The 16,357-nt window shown below is 45.8% G+C and overlaps 1 protein-coding gene across 1 annotated transcript in view; it reads right to left on the bottom strand.

The window, feature by feature from the left end:
- The window catches only part of ABCG1 (ATP binding cassette subfamily G member 1), a 134,507-nt gene extending 127,985 nt beyond the window's left edge, over positions 1-6,522 (bottom strand). The window contains exon 1 of the mRNA XM_086936280.1: positions 6,466-6,522. Coding sequence (XP_086792406.1) covers positions 6,466-6,507 — 42 coding nt within the window. The 5' untranslated portion in view covers positions 6,508-6,522. The remainder of the gene's footprint in view (positions 1-6,465) is intronic.
- Between the last annotated feature and the right edge of the window lie 9,835 nt (positions 6,523-16,357).

Genomic DNA, 16,357 nt, shown 5'->3' with positions numbered 1-16,357 from the left:
CCGAGCACCGGAAACCAATTAAGTGCTGGTGCTCAGCAACGGAAAGCACCGGCTCAAATTAAGCACTGGTCCTTGTGAGCTTCTTACAAAGCACGGCCCTGCGCCTTTGGGCAACTTTGTAACCACTCACATGCTCAAAAATGCAGCTACTCACTAGAGGTGCGCAAGCCACCGAATGGACGAGCACGAACCCTGGCTCAGGCTCAACTCAAAGTCGTGCTGGAACTTCGAGGAGTAGAGCTCTCACGTGGCTGCCCTCTCTCTATTGGGATGTGATGTAACGGCCAGAGCTGCCGACTATGGAACTGGGGAAGCAGGTTCGAGTCTCGGCATCAGCTCATAATCCTGTGATTCTGGGCCAATCACTTAACCTCCTTACCTCCTTAGGCCTATAAACAATGCATGTGTTTGCGTTGTAATTGTGTAACGTAACTGGTGCACATGTAATTCGCTTAAATACCTTTGGGTTAAGTTGGAGCTATATTTTAAAAACTACAGAAGAATGCTCTAGGACGTTGAAACTGAAAACAAAGCTTTAACATAAGGAAAGACAAATAGATACCCATTTACTGGCTGATTTGTACAGAGTGAAACCAGAAAATATGGATACATTGTGGCTTCCATGCTGAAATTGTGTGATCTAAGGCAAATATTTCATTTCACTAAAACTTTTTTTCTTCACTGTCGCATTATAACCACTGTCGGATATTTGAGTTCAGACTATCATTTGTACAAAACTATCTCTTTTAATAAGTACTTCTCAGTGCAGTGCTTTAATGTGGCCAATTAATATCAAAGCTACCACATGTGAAAGGAGTGCACTTTTTTTTACTCCGAAGAGACTATCATATTTTACGCAGTTTGTTGTATGATTTACATAACACATATTTCCAGGGCTTGGCTCGTGCATGGGCTCTAAGATCCGGGCCAGACCCATGGCTCAGCTCTCCCTGTTAATTTGTTGGCTCGTCCACCTCTACTACTAACTAATACATTATCTTGGTTACTCAACCTTCTTATTCACGCACCAGGTCCTTCACTGGCTCACCCACTCCCTGACACTGGTAATCACAATCATTCATTTGTTCATTCTCTTAAAAACTCACTCATTCAGTCACTCACCAACTGATGCATTCATTCATGCAATCACGGAAGGGGACCGGGAATTTTGAATATGTTAACCCTTAAATCGCTGTAGTGAGGGGATAGTTCATCATTACTGGAAACCCAAGGCCCACTTCGGTAGGCATACATGAAAAGTATATGCCAGCCAATGTTTAGAAATAAATTAATAGGGCAGTACATAAAATATATTGAACACTTGAGTTGTGTCGAAGGGATCAAACATAAGGAGTTTCTACTATATTGAAAGGAAAATAGGCAAGGCATGACAAAATCCAGTGTAGATATAGTTTATGTTGTCCGTACTACTATGAACAGGTTATATTAGATTGCAGCAATAACCTTTTTCAGTCAGGAAAGGGGTGAGCACGTCCTCCAAGATAATCAGCTCACAGGTGACCAGGGCTTACTTAGCCTTTCATCTATAAGGGGCCAATAAAATGAGTAGAACATGTTGACTCAATATGTTTCTTAATATACAAGTGTTTGAGATAATTGTTGCAGGCGTTAGACAAGCCATAATTGTCATCCAATCACTCAGAACACTTGGCAGCCACTAATGGAAGGTTAAACAAGGGGTTGTAACAGCGAAATGTGATTTTGGTTGAGCAAGTTACGAAAGGAAATGGTCTCACTGTGGTTGTATCAAATCAGAGGGGGGAGAAGGAAGGGATTGTGATCCATTCAGCTTCCTTATTTGTATCATAAAAAAATCAATGGGGGAAAGGATCACTTGTCCTGAGTAACCAGGGTTTGTTCGTTTTTGTTTAATGTACAGATAAAAAATCCTCATTCACATACCGAGGCTTGGGTGGCGGTATATCTTGATTCTCCGCCTCTCTCATAGCAACGTGACAGCATCATCATTGGGTTAGACCTCATACTTCCTCCGCCAGGAGGTAAACCACTGGTTAGCACAGTAGTGATCAGTGATGGTGGATAACAGTGCAAGTGAAAAAAACTATGTTAAAAAGCTCAAGTAGCCAGACAAAAGGAAACTTTAATGGGTCTGTGTTTGGGCTTATTTAAAAATTATTTTAATCGTAGGAAGGAGAGTTAGGAGTCTTCCGCACTATTCAATGTCCATAAAAAGGTTGACATGTTTCAGCCTTGTTTTATGCCCAGGAAGGTCAAGTAGGCTTTCTTCAGGGCCTAGAAAAGATAGTGATAGGGACCATGTGTTGTCAGGGCCTATATGGGTCAAGGTGTATTTACCTGACTCTTCTAAGGTTTAATAGTACCTTTACCTTTTAGGATTAGTGCATCATAGGGCGGTCCAGGGGTTTGGTTCCAGCTATTGCGCGGATGTAGCACAACTTGTGCTGCCTCTGCCTCTCGGGGCCCGGTTCCAACCGAGGCGGAGAATCAAGATATACCGCCACCCGAGCCTCGGTACGTGAATGAGGGTTTTTATCAGTACATTAAACGAAAACAAACAAACCCTGGTTACTCAGGACAAGTGATCCGCTCCCCCATTGACTCACTGTGGGTGTGCCCTTGCAACCCCCATTAATCGTTTAAAAACAGAGAGAATGAGTTCTTGGAGACAGACTGAATTAATGGTGCCGCATTTCATGTTGCTAGTGACCGTTCCATAAAGTGTTCTTGCAGCAGTAGTTGAATTCCATAAAACTAATTTCCATTTCAGTTCTAGTTTGGAGCAACAACAGATATTTTTCATATGTCTATTCTTACCTGATACCGGCCACCAGGATAAAGTTGAGGACTTGACAATTAGATGTAACCAGAAAATGGTCAAAATAACAGCATTTATGTAGTGGTGAAATACAATAGATGATAGTTTCTAAACGGTATTATTCTACTCAACGGATTAACCTTGGAAGGATGAAAGGCTGAGTAGGCCCTACCGAAGTTTACACCCGCAATCCGCAGATGGCACACTCACCCCAGCAGCAAACGTCTGAGCCTCTTGACAGCATCTGGCCATGAAACTATTCATTAAACTAAGTAACCTCCAGGACTAGGCAGCAAGAAAGTGGGGCAATCACCAGAAGTGGTTGGTTACTGTGGGACTTCAGGTGTTCTTACGACTGCTGCGCGCAACCAGCTGTTCACCAATGTTATCTAGTCTTTATTATGAAATCCACGACAACAAGCAGCGAGCCAGACGTCTGATCCCGATTCACTAGGTCCAGCTACACATCATCAGCAACGGCCCCAGCCCTCTCACTGACACTCTCAGCAGAGAAACCAGGCATTGCATGGGGACGGGGAAAGAATGCATCTCTAAGTTGTCAGGCAATAGCTGAAATGTTGCGCGGGAGAGTGCAGGGGTGGGGTATGTAGGCATATAGTGTGTGGTGTCGTTTTGAAATAAGAACAGTATTTAACAAAGGCACGCATCAAAAAACACCCACCCCCATCCGAAAAACACACACATCACAGATTCAGTCAGGTACAACGCACCATTTCAAGGCAGCGCACAATGGAACAGACTAGACGTTACACTTCGATACAGATATATTCCGAGAACATGTGATTTGGGGACTTAGTACCCAGCCAAAGAAATGAGGGCGGGCGGAGGGTTAGCCATTATACCTAATTGTGGAACCGTGGGCAGATCTTTATCTCGCTCTGCCACAGTGCCCATTTTTACCAAAAATGTGATAACTTTAAAAATTGACACCCTCTATTTAATTTTGCAAATGTGCAAACCGAACATTTAAATCTACGTAACTGTCTCTAAAATACGTATCAATTAAAATGGGCATTTACCCACCTATCTAATTTGTCTGTATAGCGCTTTACTACCATTTACATGGTCCAGTAGCGCTTTCGGGATCACTGATTACTATTACAGCTACGCTTAACTTCTGTAGTCATTGGCAATGAGGCACAGCAACATGGCATGATTTGCCAAAGATCACACAGAGCGATCACTATTTAGTCAGGAATATGAACCGCTTGTTCCTGATACTAATATTACCACAGAGCGTCGAGAGCTCCAATTTATTCCCCAGCTGAAACATAAGAATGGCAATTTCAGCTAGCCAAATAGGTGCGCCTCTATGTAACCCTTCGTAAGGTCTAAGCAGGCTGCTGACGTCATGGTTTGTTTTCCTAAAGTCTCTGGAACAAAAACATAAGAGTAGCACTTGTTCGACAAACATATTTTATTCCAAAGGGTGAACTTGACTTCTTAATTTTATGTTATTTACAAAGCAGCCAGAATTGTAAAGAACACCACACTATGCTAACCCAATGTTTACAAACCAACAAGGACATTTCACTAAACGTCGTGCATAAGAAAGACACACAGAATGATCCGATTTGCAGTAACAATCATTTTGTCAGAAAAAACAATTATCCAGCCCAAAAAGACTCCAGCAATCCCCGCCACCCTGACATACGTCATTTTGCTTTTCTAAATTGCAGTGGTAATTTCTATTCTTATGAATAAACTAATTCGCAATCTTAATAAACTATTATCTTTTATTTAATACGTTAAAAATGACCTTTTCAGTTAAAGTGCTGTAAATATTTATAGCAGTTACAAATCGTTTGCAAGAAAACAACATGCAAAACTACATATTACTATGAAAATGACATACTAATCACGCAGTTTTTCAGGCGACGTTTTTTGATGTTCACAACCCACCTGCCTATTCCCACAAAGCAGTGATTATCCCGGCAAGAGAAAGAACTGGTCCCATGACACACAACAGGCTTGAGCGGGGCACTCTGTCAAGTCTATTCTGAAAGCAAAGGATGCAGCCTGAGCGGGCTGCGCATGCGCAAGAAATCTCCTAATCCGTATTTTTTCCCCACTGGAGGTAACTATCGGTCAGAACAAGCAGAGCATCTGTCCCAATATCCATAGGGCAGCTAGAGACCACGGGTTGGCTAAGGCATTCGTCTGGAACAAGAACAGCCATGGCACACACGGGTACCACATAATGATGACATCAAGCACATCTTTAATACAACATTCAAATTCCCTACATAAAACATCTGCTGTACCTTTAGTCACACCGAAGTCACGTTTTTAAAAGACGCTTTCTTCTAACTAATTACAGGTTTGCAAAATATTTGATGTCACCATCTCTGACACGATTAACAGAAAACATTCCTGTGAGACATAGTTCTGTAATAAAAAAGTCAGCAATTATTACACTGGATGTCACCGCCCCATATCCTGCTCCGATGTACTCTAGGGTGATGTCACGCACACTTTATTATAATTATAATGCTCACGTTTCAGCCCTAGATACAGCTGACTGATATACGGCGTGACGTCACTGCAGTAGCAGAACAACAGGCTTCCATTGCACGGGATGCACAGAACCCTGCACCCCCTCCCCCTTGTATCCCGTGCAGAGGGTATCGGTGGTTACCAGCGCCCCACACTGAAACTCAGCAACCCAAGCACCCAGACCCTCCCTTCAACAAGGCACTCACATCTTCAGCGGGAGGCAGTGGAAGGACAATTCATTTATCTTGACCAGCAAGGTGGCCTTACCTGACTTGGCAAGGCCTGTTAAAATGGAAACGTCCTGTTCAGATAGTGTTCCATCGTGGTTGTTTCAGTTTCACTGTTTTGTGCATACCTTGTTTTCCAAATAAACACACGGGGTCTGGTTCGAGGCAGGCTCCATTATTTTGCCAACATTCATGCTTCTCTGTCATGTGCTGGTTCTCTGTTTGATCAGAGCCTCTGACAGGAATACAGTGCAGAGTTTATGCCAAAATATGTATTCTACGACCGACCACAAAAAGGAGTCGTGCGAAGTGGATGGAGTGGGTGATCAGAAAGCGCAAGGAGACACGTATAGGCTATTATGTCATTGTCAACATCACTGCAGTGAGATAAACACAAGCCTCGACAACTAGCAACGCACACACACATCCAGGCAGTGCAAACAGTCAAGCACAGGTCCCTGCGCCCCCGCATACACTAACCACAAAGAGAACCCCATATAATCTCAATAATGCACGAAACCACTGAACATTCAAGATATTTTCATTATCAACACCGTTAGCAAATCGTAATAATGATAACACAACAACAATAATAGAGACATATACTCTACTTAAAACCACAAAAGTGGCAAGCACGCGTGACAAGAAGTGTTAAAGCTAATACACGAGCATTGTGTCTTTCAGTTATTTTCATTTAAAACATTTTAAACAACGCGGGACACAGCAACAGCCCACAGTGACGAGTACTTTCGTTACACCTTGACATTTTTCGTTCTACTAGAACCATAAAGAGAAATGCTACTTTTTTCATTGGGGGCCAGGGGAGTCCCCCCACTTGACACTTTAACCATCCTCACTTGACCTTTGAAAGCAAGTCATCAATCCACAAAAGGAAAAACTCACCGTGGGGGAGCCTGCTGAAAAAGCTGACATGAGGCAGGCCATTCCCCGACGGATAGAGTCCGGGCTCTTCTGCTGCCCGGGAGATGCTCCAGTGCCTGCCCGCAGCCTCCTGTACCAGTGTCTGCAGCTCTGTGTACAACACAAGCTCCATCAGCACCGCAGCAACTTCACGCTCCTAAGGCGACGTCACCGCCTTTACGCCGTCGCCATTGGCCTAGAATCCGCAAGGGGCGGGGCCCGGCTGCTGCAGGTAGCAGTGCACGTGCTCTTTGTTTTGGCTTGAGTGTTGTTTGCTTGTCGTCAGCGAAATTGAAGAAAGACTCTGCCTCGCGGCGCTGGTTTCAGAAGTCTTCGTCTTGTCACGGATTGGCCATCGCTGACTGAAAAGGAACGACAGGGTCCAGACTGTTTAATAACAGGCTATGAATTCAGTGTGTCAGGACTGTAAGTATTACGCATTAGCTTCATCCTCTCGCCTCTATTTTGGAGATTTTTAGTTGGGAGTTTGCTCGAATTTATCAAGTAACATGAGTTTAGCTGCCAAGGTTTTAGATTACTATGTTTGGCTTTTTCCTAATTTCAGTGTAATTATGAATGACATTTCAACAGCTATGCGTGACACTTTCTCGCGAGCTAAATCAAGCACTGAAGACGAGGAAACATATTAATATCAGAAATGACATCCTGTTAAACTACAAGAAACTTTAAGAAGATCTTAAAACTGCTGCAAAGCACCAGAAATGGAAGGGCACTAACCTAGTGCCCAGGTGGACTCCTGCCACTCGCTCTCCCACGTGGGACCCAGCCCACCAGGATGTGAGCCCCCAACCTCTTCTCAGCTCAAAGGTGCCTAAATGAAATTAAGAGTCAAAACAGAGAGGTGACTTGCCGACTCAACAGCTGCGGCAGACAGGCATTGGGCAAGCCTCAGGCTGGCCGAGGCACACAAAGTCATCACGGCTAGCAGCCAGGGCACTGTAGTTTTATTTTAAAAACTACTCTCAACCAATAAAAATTACCCTAAAGCGGTCCGCTTCAGTCAGTGTGCAGTTTCCTGCTCATCCTCACAATCAACGGCACAGATGAGCTGCCTAATGAAAACACACTGACACTCGCACAATACTAACTCACATAACAAAGGAAGTTCAGATCCTGGTGTAGAGGGAGAACTTAAGATGGTCGAGGGTGATCAACCAAGGTATCTTTTAAAGAGGAAAAGCTTTAGGTCCTTTTTTGAAGGTGAATAGGCAGGTAGTTAGGTGGAGGGAGAGAGACGGGGAGTTCCAGATTCTTGTGTCACTACCAGAGAATGACTCTCTCATATTTCCCAGGGTTCCATTGATGCAGCGAGATTACCAGCTTGGATTACCCTAAAACACTCTACTCAACTGGGCCCATAAAACACATATACATAAGCTGATACTCACCGCTGGTGATCAGTACTTATATTTACTTTGATGATAAATTTTACCTTTACACCATTTCTTACCAAACCTTATCACCTTAGTTCTCAATTTCCTCTGGTCAATGGATCAGGTTGTTAGCAGAATAGGTAGAAATGACATTTACATGTATTACTTTGAATGACCACAGACTCAAGAGTTTTTTAAAAGCTTTATCTATGCAATGACTTTGTGAGTCAAATATCATTACATGTCAAACATCAACTTTTAAGGAGGAACTGATCAAAGTAAAACATAGACTTAGTAAAATCTCATGACGTTGGTACCTGGGAAGGGTAGAAAAGGAAAACGGTACAAGGACATGCCACACAGATTAATATTTACCTAGAATGGTGTGAGGACCAACCCCTGGCCAAGGAGCTGGGAAAAGGACTCCTGAGTAGTTAGGAGTCAATAGTTCAGGACAGGTTCAGGACAGGACATGTAAAGCAGGAAGGCAATCAACGAACGAAATGACCTTAAGTATTGCCCGGCGATGTCGCCTCTTATCCCACAGAGTATGAATCAATGAAGAGGCAGGCGCTGGATACCGGAAGGCAGGAAACAAAGGTTTATTCTCTCAGGAGGAGAACACATCAGATCAGACCAACAGGGAATCTTCTCGAGGTGCTCTAACTGCATCTCTGAGGCCTGGCCTCTTACACACGCATTTATGGCAGGAAGACATTCTTTATTATAATAAAGGTACTTTGTAGTATGAAGAATATCCCTGGAATCTTCCGCTTCGGATCCGTTCACAAAAAAACCTTACAGTGAGAATCCCCTCCCCAATCACCTTATTTGACATCGGTGCTGCTAGGGCGGAGGAGGTCGCAATGATCCTCCTCGATGCAGAAAAGGCATTTGATCGCGTCAGATGGAGTTTCCTATGGAAGGTTATGGAGGCAAGGGGATTTGGCCCTAGATTTTGTCAAGCCATTCAGGCTATGTATTCATCACCTACGGCAAGAATTCAATCAATGGGGGAAAGATCAGATAGGATCAATATCACAAGGGGTACGAGACAGGGCTGCCCATGTTCTCCAATCTTGTTTGCGCTCTACATAGACCCTCTAATTACACAATTAATGAACAGCGCGCTTATTAAACCAGTAATATCAAATGGGTTTCATACTAAACTTCTTGCTTACGCGGATGATTTAGCAGTCATTACAAAAGATCCAGAGCTAGCTATGAGGGAGGTAGTTAGCATAACTGGTCAGTTTGGAGACATGTCGGGCTACCGACTAAATGTGGATAAAACACAGGTATTATGTTCTAAAAAAATAGCCAAGGTGGACGGAAGATATGTAGGATCTGTCGTTTACCTGGGTATAACAATAAATGCAGAACCAGGTAAAACAATTGACGATAATTACACCACTCTTATCAAATCTATGGAAACAGATCTAAAAAGAATGGACTCACTACAGCTACCACTGATTGGGAGGGCAAACGTTATAAAAATGACAATGTTTCCTAAGGTGCTTTACAAATTAAGATCAATCCCATTTAAAATTGACGAGAAAATTATTAAGAAGATTGAGGCCATTTTCATGAAATTTTTATGGCAATATGGAAAAATAAGGCGGTCAAATAGATATATGTCATTACCACAAGATAGAGGTGGGTTGGGACTGCCAGATATTAAGAGCTATCATCTTGCATGTCTCCTCACAGACATGGCTATTCTATTCCATCCGGGGGGCCCAACCCTCAGGCAGGCGGAGATACCATCAATTTTTGAGCTATTGGTGGGAAGCGAAGCCGTAGGGCTTTTATTAAGGAGAACTCAGAGGAGCTATTACAAGGAAATAGGATACAAGACGCTTGAAGGTCTATGGTATATATGGAAAACGGTTAAAAAAGTTCTAGATATACCTACTATCCATCATCGTACACCACTTTGGAATTCAACAATCTTTCCAAATCTTAGTGGGGATGGAACGTGGCGCCATTGGGAGAGTCATGGTATTGTGGAGTTGGGGCAAATAATGATCAGAGATCAGTGCAGAACACTTGAAGAACTTACACAAAACTATTCACTACAAGGTTATCAAGAGTTCAAATACATACAGATTGTAAATAGAATTAAATCAATTAGGCCACATATCAATTTGCTTAGGAAATTTGAACTAATTGAGTATTTGAAGTCAGGGGGCCATAGAATTAGAGATATATATAAAATATTTAACGACGCATCAATTGACGATATTGGAAAAATTGAAACCGCATGGTCCAAAAAATTGGGAGATCCCGAAGTAGACCTTGATAAGGCGTTAGCTATGGATAAGAGGTTTCTGCGCTCCTCGAATCTCAGAGCCCAACATTACAAAACCCTATTTAATTTATACTATACGCCCGAAAAATTATTATCGTGGGGGAAAGCGACAGATAACAACTGCCCCAGATGTGGAAATGGTACAGCAGATCTTATACACATGTTCTATGGCTGTGAAAAATTAAAAAATATTAAAATTGAAATAATACGGTTTTTAGAGGGGCTTCTGGATGTCAAAATTAACCTATCCCCAACCTTGATAATAATTGGCTGTGATGTGAAATTAAATATGAGTATTGAGGCCGAAGCTCTAGTTTTTATTTCCGTAGCAGTTCTTAGGATTTTAATTAGCGCAGCCTGGAAGGATACAGAAGCCCCAACTTTTCAAATGTGGTTGTGCAGAATGTTGGGCATACATAATATTGAGGAAGCATTATATGATTTAAAGGGAGCGAAGCTAAGGGATGTGGGCAAGTGACTTTGGGCCCCAGTGGCTACATGGAGGACAGCAAAATTAACTACAAATGAATGATTTACTGGTTGTGTAGATATTTAACATGTTAATTGATTCTGTATTGTTTATTATCCTTTCTGTTATTTCGCATGACGGTATAATGCTATGCTTCTATCTATGTATCTATGTATCCATTTAGGAATATGTATTTACCGGTATGAACTCTCATTAAATAAATAAAAAAATTAAAAAAAAGAGAATCCCCTCCCCAATCATAATACAGGCTCGTCATCAGATGACAGGAACAGCAGGGCATTCCGCCGATTCCTGGAATGCCTGCGGCGTGACTGATCTCATGGGATGGGGGCCTTGATCTACTGTAACTCCTTTGAAGAGGGGCGATCCTTTACAGTTGGGGTCATAAACTGCATCCACAGGGCTAGGTGATAGTCTGGGACCGGCCTGGACAATCGGACACAGAGGAAGAGGGGTGTCAGAGGGTGCAATAGTGAATAGGAAGAAAGGGAGGTGTCGGGCAGGCACGGGGTGTGATTCCCAGGGAAGAGCAGCGCAGATGGAGAGGTTTTATGGTCCATGCATGAGGGAGAGAGAGAGAGAGAGGGGGTGGCCAGTGACTGGGGGAGAAGCTTACGAGGGTGGGGAGCCGCGCTGGGGATCGGCGGCGTGCAGAGAGTGGGCCTGACCAAGGCATCTAAAATGGCTGCCGTGTACGACAAAAGTGTGGCATTGGGAAATAGGCAAGTTGGCGCAGACAATGTTTATCATTACAAATTAATTTTCCACAGTCCTCCCTTTTAACATTTCTCGCCAACTTGTTAATTCGGGTCGATCCTCATAATGCCACATATTTCTGCGTCATAGAAAGCTTTCATGTGTTCAGTCTGTAAGTCCAAAGTCTTTGGGCAAATGCAATTTGAAAATAACGAACACAGAGGAGGCAAACATTGGATACCCAAGCAACACCCGCATAGCACCACAATCGGAATTAGAATGAATGTGAACAACCTCCACCCCCAGGCTTTCAGTGAGTCCCAGAACCAGCTCCCAAGCGACCATCCTTCTTGTTCCTGGTGTACTTCAGATGATAGTCTATGGAGGTGTTCGATGGCCTTGTAAACAGAAGGTGAATTGTCTGGCACGTAGGTGCAGCAGCTGGACCCAATGATGCGGCATGCTCCTCCTCGGTCTGCCAGAACCACGTCTAGAACGAGGCGGTTCTGAAGAGCCTCCAGGCGGACTGCCTGAAGCTCTGCGGTGTTATTGGTCAAGATGCCGGCTGTGATGTTCATGGTGGTTTCAACTGCCTGGGTCAAATGTCAGATGGCACGGTTGTTCGCCATCGGACCCCAGAATGGCACAAGTCCCTTCGCGGCATCCAAGAACTGTGCCCCAGTAGAATCAGCCTGGTCGATGTCCCTTGCACGCTTTTGCCGGTGGTGGCTTGCCGGGGCCACATACGTAGGTGGAAGAATGAAGGCAATGTAGCACGTACCCCTCCAACCTTTGGGGAGCCAGGTGTATGCTTTAGTGCCGCAAACAAAGTACATATTTGGAGAAGTAACAAAGGAGGGAGGGTCGGATAAATCCAGTGTTCTGGTGATGGCGCAGGCGCTGTGGCCCACCAGTTGCGTTCCCAGACCTTCGATGCACACAAGGCCCGAGACGTTGACGACAGACAAGGCCACAGTCAGAGTGGCGGCTGTTCGTTTCCGGAGGTAGGAGAAAGTGGGTCTGGCTGGGTTATGGAACACCTGCATTTCCACTCGCTCTTTGGCAGGGATGTCCATGTGAATAGAGGCACCAGAGGTCAGAGAGCAAAAAGAAGTAGCGGTTCGCCCAGTCTTATTCAGCCATACCCCGTGGTAGAAATGTGAATCAGTTCTTTCTGAAGTGGCATTGTCTTTAAAACTCTCTTGCAGAAGGATCAGCCAGGCAAGACAGGAGCAGTGGATGGAAAAAGGCGAAGGAATGAATGGGATGGAGTGTCCAGTTGCGTGGGGCAGCAGCCCGCAGATCCAGCAATTTGTGGCATTAGCGGCAAGGTTGTGTTGGTGCAGCAGTTGCACAAAGGAGTTGTTCCAGAACTCCCTGCGCCTTTCTCGGAGCTGTGGTGAAAGGGCAATCAAGAAGTGTTCCTTGGTAGTTGTCGGCAGTTCAGTGGGGAGCAACGTTTTGTGAGCGGGTGTGCTTTCTTCGATGATCCAGAAGGTTGTCATGAGGAGGAGGCAAAAGAGAAGGGTAATGAAAATGGCTATAGTCTTTGAGCTGTGCAACTTGTCAGTCTTTGGGTTTCGGTAGGTCATCTTCGGATATCCGGTTGCTTCCATCATTGGGGAATCGGGCGCTTCCATCATCTTCAGAGTGCTCTGTAGCGGGCAGAACCACCAACTTCCTCTGACTTCTCTTTGGGCAACCTTGAGTGTGTTAGGCTACCGCTCTGAGATTTTACCTAGTCAGTGGTCTGCTTTGCCGAAGCTCCTCCCTTTTTACGTAGGTTGCACCCTTCTCTGGACGGCATGGTGGGATCGGGAGACTTTGCCAGTTCGAGTGCCTCTGTGTCGGTGTAACAGCTCGATGATGGTTTGTCTTTTATCAGGAGCTCTTCTTGAGTCGCAATGTCTTCTTCCGTCGTCAAGGTTGATGGGACGCGTTTACAATGTTGCGCATGCACCCAATGACGCTTGCCTTCTACTCGAAGGGCCGTCCGTGTAGTGATAAGGACTTGCCAGGGGCCCTTCCACCGAGGTTCCAAGCTTCTGGCACGCTGGAAGTTGCGGATCAAGACGTGATCCCCTGGGCGAATGTCGTGTCCTGGGCCCCTGGAAGCGTCTGGGATGGCTTGCAGCACCTGCTGATGAATGACAGTTAAGGTTTTAGTGAGGGTGTACAGATAGTCAGACATTAGGACGTCTGGGACGTCATGAATCGAAGTTGGCCTAGGCGCGGCCCAAATGTTCATTGGTCGCCCGAATAGTACTTCGTAGGGGGTCAAGTGGTGCTTAGTGGGGGTGGAACGCATTGATAGCAATGCCAATGGGAGGGCATCAGGCCACTTCAGTCCGGTGGCAACAATCTTAGAGATTTTTAGCTTGAGTGTGGCGTTGTGTCGCTCGACCAGGCCTGCAGATTGGGGGTGGAAGACTGCGTGAAATTTCTGTTTTACACCCAACCCTTTTAGGATAAGTTGGATAACTTCAGCTATGAAGTGGGGGCCGTTGTCACTCCATAAAATCCGACAAAGGCCATATCGGGGAAAAACTCCTTTAACAGGACTTTGGCAGTGGTCATGGCAGTGTTGTCGCGTGTGGGATAAGCCTCCACCCATTTGCTGAAGGCGCACACGACAACAAGGACGTACTTCAAACCCAGGCAACGTTCTAGCTGAATGTAGTCCATCTGTAGGACTTCAAAGGGATGGTCGGGGATCTCCATGAAGGATGGGTGTGCCATGTGAAGTCAGGAATCCCCTTTCTTTCCATAAGAGTCCAAATTGATGAACCACCCCGAAGGCATACTGGCCGTCAGTGTAAATGTTTGCAACTGTGCCTGCTGCTAGGATGCATGCTCGTGTGAGGGCAATCAGTTCTGCTGCTTGTGCGGACCGTTGGGTGATGCGGGCCGTCTCAACTACCGTCCGGGCTGTGGTGACTGCATAGGCAGCCGAGGTCGTGCCGTCGGGGAGCTTAATGCATAAGTCATCTACCCATAGCTCTCCATCAGGGTCTGGGATAGCAGTGTCACAGAGGTCAGCTCTACTTCTAGTTTGTTCGTCCGTGAGGGTCACACAGTCATGCATAGGGGACACATTGGGGTCGCCATCAGGGAGAGGCAACAGAGTGGCAGGGTTCAAAGTGGTACATCGTTTCAGTGTGATGTGGGGTGCAAGCAGAGTCAATTCGTAACCAGTCAGTCGTGCACTAGTCAGGTGCTGAGTCTTGGTCTGGTTCAGGAGGGTGTCGACAGCATGGGGGACCAGCACAGTGAGGGAATTCGAAAGTACAATCCCCTCACTTTGTCGGATAGAGATGGCAGCGGCAGCTACCGCTCGAAGGCAGGCGGGCAGAGCTCTGGCTACGGGGTCAAGAGTGGCAGAAAAATAGGCACAAGGGCGTTGTTTGGGACCTATGGGTTGTGTTAGGACAGACAGAGCGCACCCCTCCCTTTCGTGGGTGAAGAGGGAGAAGGGCTTGGTGTAGTCAGGGGTTCCTAGGACAGGGGCTGAGCAAAGGGCATCTCGTAGTTCTTGAAAGGAGGATTGTCATTCAGGGGTCCAAGGGAGTGGGAAGGGGACATCTTTCGCTAACAAAGATAGTAGAGGTTTGATTATGAGACTAAAGTTTGGCAACCACTGCCGACAGAAGGACGTGAGGCCTACTAAGGAGCGAACTTGTTTCTGAGTTTTGGGAATAGGGGTCTCTAGGATGGTCCGGATCCGATCGGGTGTGAGCTTCCTCCCGTCTTTGGACAGGAGGTGGCCTAAGTATGTCACCTGGGGTTGGCAGAACTGCAGCTTCTTCTTGGAGACCTTGTGACCGTTCTCCGCGAGGAAGTGCAGGAGTTGGATGGTGGCTGTGATGGCAAGTGGAGTAGTATCGGCAGCCAGGAGAATGTCGTCGACATACTGTATTAACACCACTCTGTCCGGGAGCTGGGCTGCGTCCAGCTGCCTCTTGAGAGCCTGGCTGTAGATGCTGGGGCTCTCAGTGTAGCCCTGGGGTGCTTTACAGAATCTATATGAGCGGGCCTTTAGGGTGAAGCCGAAGAGGTATCGGCTGTCTGGATGGATGGGGATGGAAAAGAAAGCATTTTTGAGATCTATGACGGTGAAGACAGTGGCAGTGGAGGGGATCAGGGTCAAGCTAGTGGTGATGTCGGAGACTACTGGGTACTGAGGTACAACTACTTTGTTCACATCTCGGAGGTCAATGATGAAGCGATAAGCCTTCTCATCTCCCTCGCCTTGCTTCTTAACAATGGGTAGGATAGGGCTGTTACAGACGTTACTGACTACTTTCTCTACTACTCCTGCATCGACTAAGGACTGAATGATTTCTACCAATGCCTTCTCACCCTCGGGCGATACTGTGGGAGCTTTGGGAGCATAGCGTCTGATCGTACAGTGATGTGCACAGGGTCTATCACCATGCGTCCTACGTCTGAGTCGGTCTTGGCCCAAAGGTACGAGGGTAAAGTGTCTAGTAGGGACAAGTCAGCGTCAGTGATGGAAAACATGCGTCGGGTGGGACAAGGCCTGAACAGATTCTGGTTATCGTATAGTATGACACGTACTCCGTCTGGGGAACACCGAATGGTGGCTCGAAAGTGTTTCAGGAGGTCAAGACCCATAATGGCGTCGGGGGTGTTGGAGGATAGCAGGAAGGTCGTGTCCGCGATGTTGTTCTCTAAGTCAAAGGGAATCGGTGCAGATAAGGGATTAGTAGAGGGCGTTCCATCAAAGCCTATTGATGTCACGTGTGAGCCAGACAAGGGTGCCCTTGGAATCAGTTGTTTAGATAACGCACTACGTGTTGCCCCAGTGTCCACCAAAAATGGGGACTTCGTACCCAGGACCTTAGCAGTGACATAAGGACCTTGCTGGTCAACACAAAGCTCGACTGGATCCCTCCCTTGCCCCTGGCTGTCCTATGCGAAGTCGTGGGCGTTTTCGCAATCGGACTGCTGATACTGATTCTG

The sequence above is a fragment of the Lissotriton vulgaris genome, chromosome 8, assembly GCF_964263255.1.
Source record: "Lissotriton vulgaris chromosome 8, aLisVul1.2, whole genome shotgun sequence".
NCBI lineage: Eukaryota > Metazoa > Chordata > Amphibia > Caudata > Salamandridae > Lissotriton > Lissotriton vulgaris.
The sequence above is the reverse complement of the archived record's forward strand: the minus strand, read 5'-3'. Positions and strand labels throughout refer to the sequence as shown.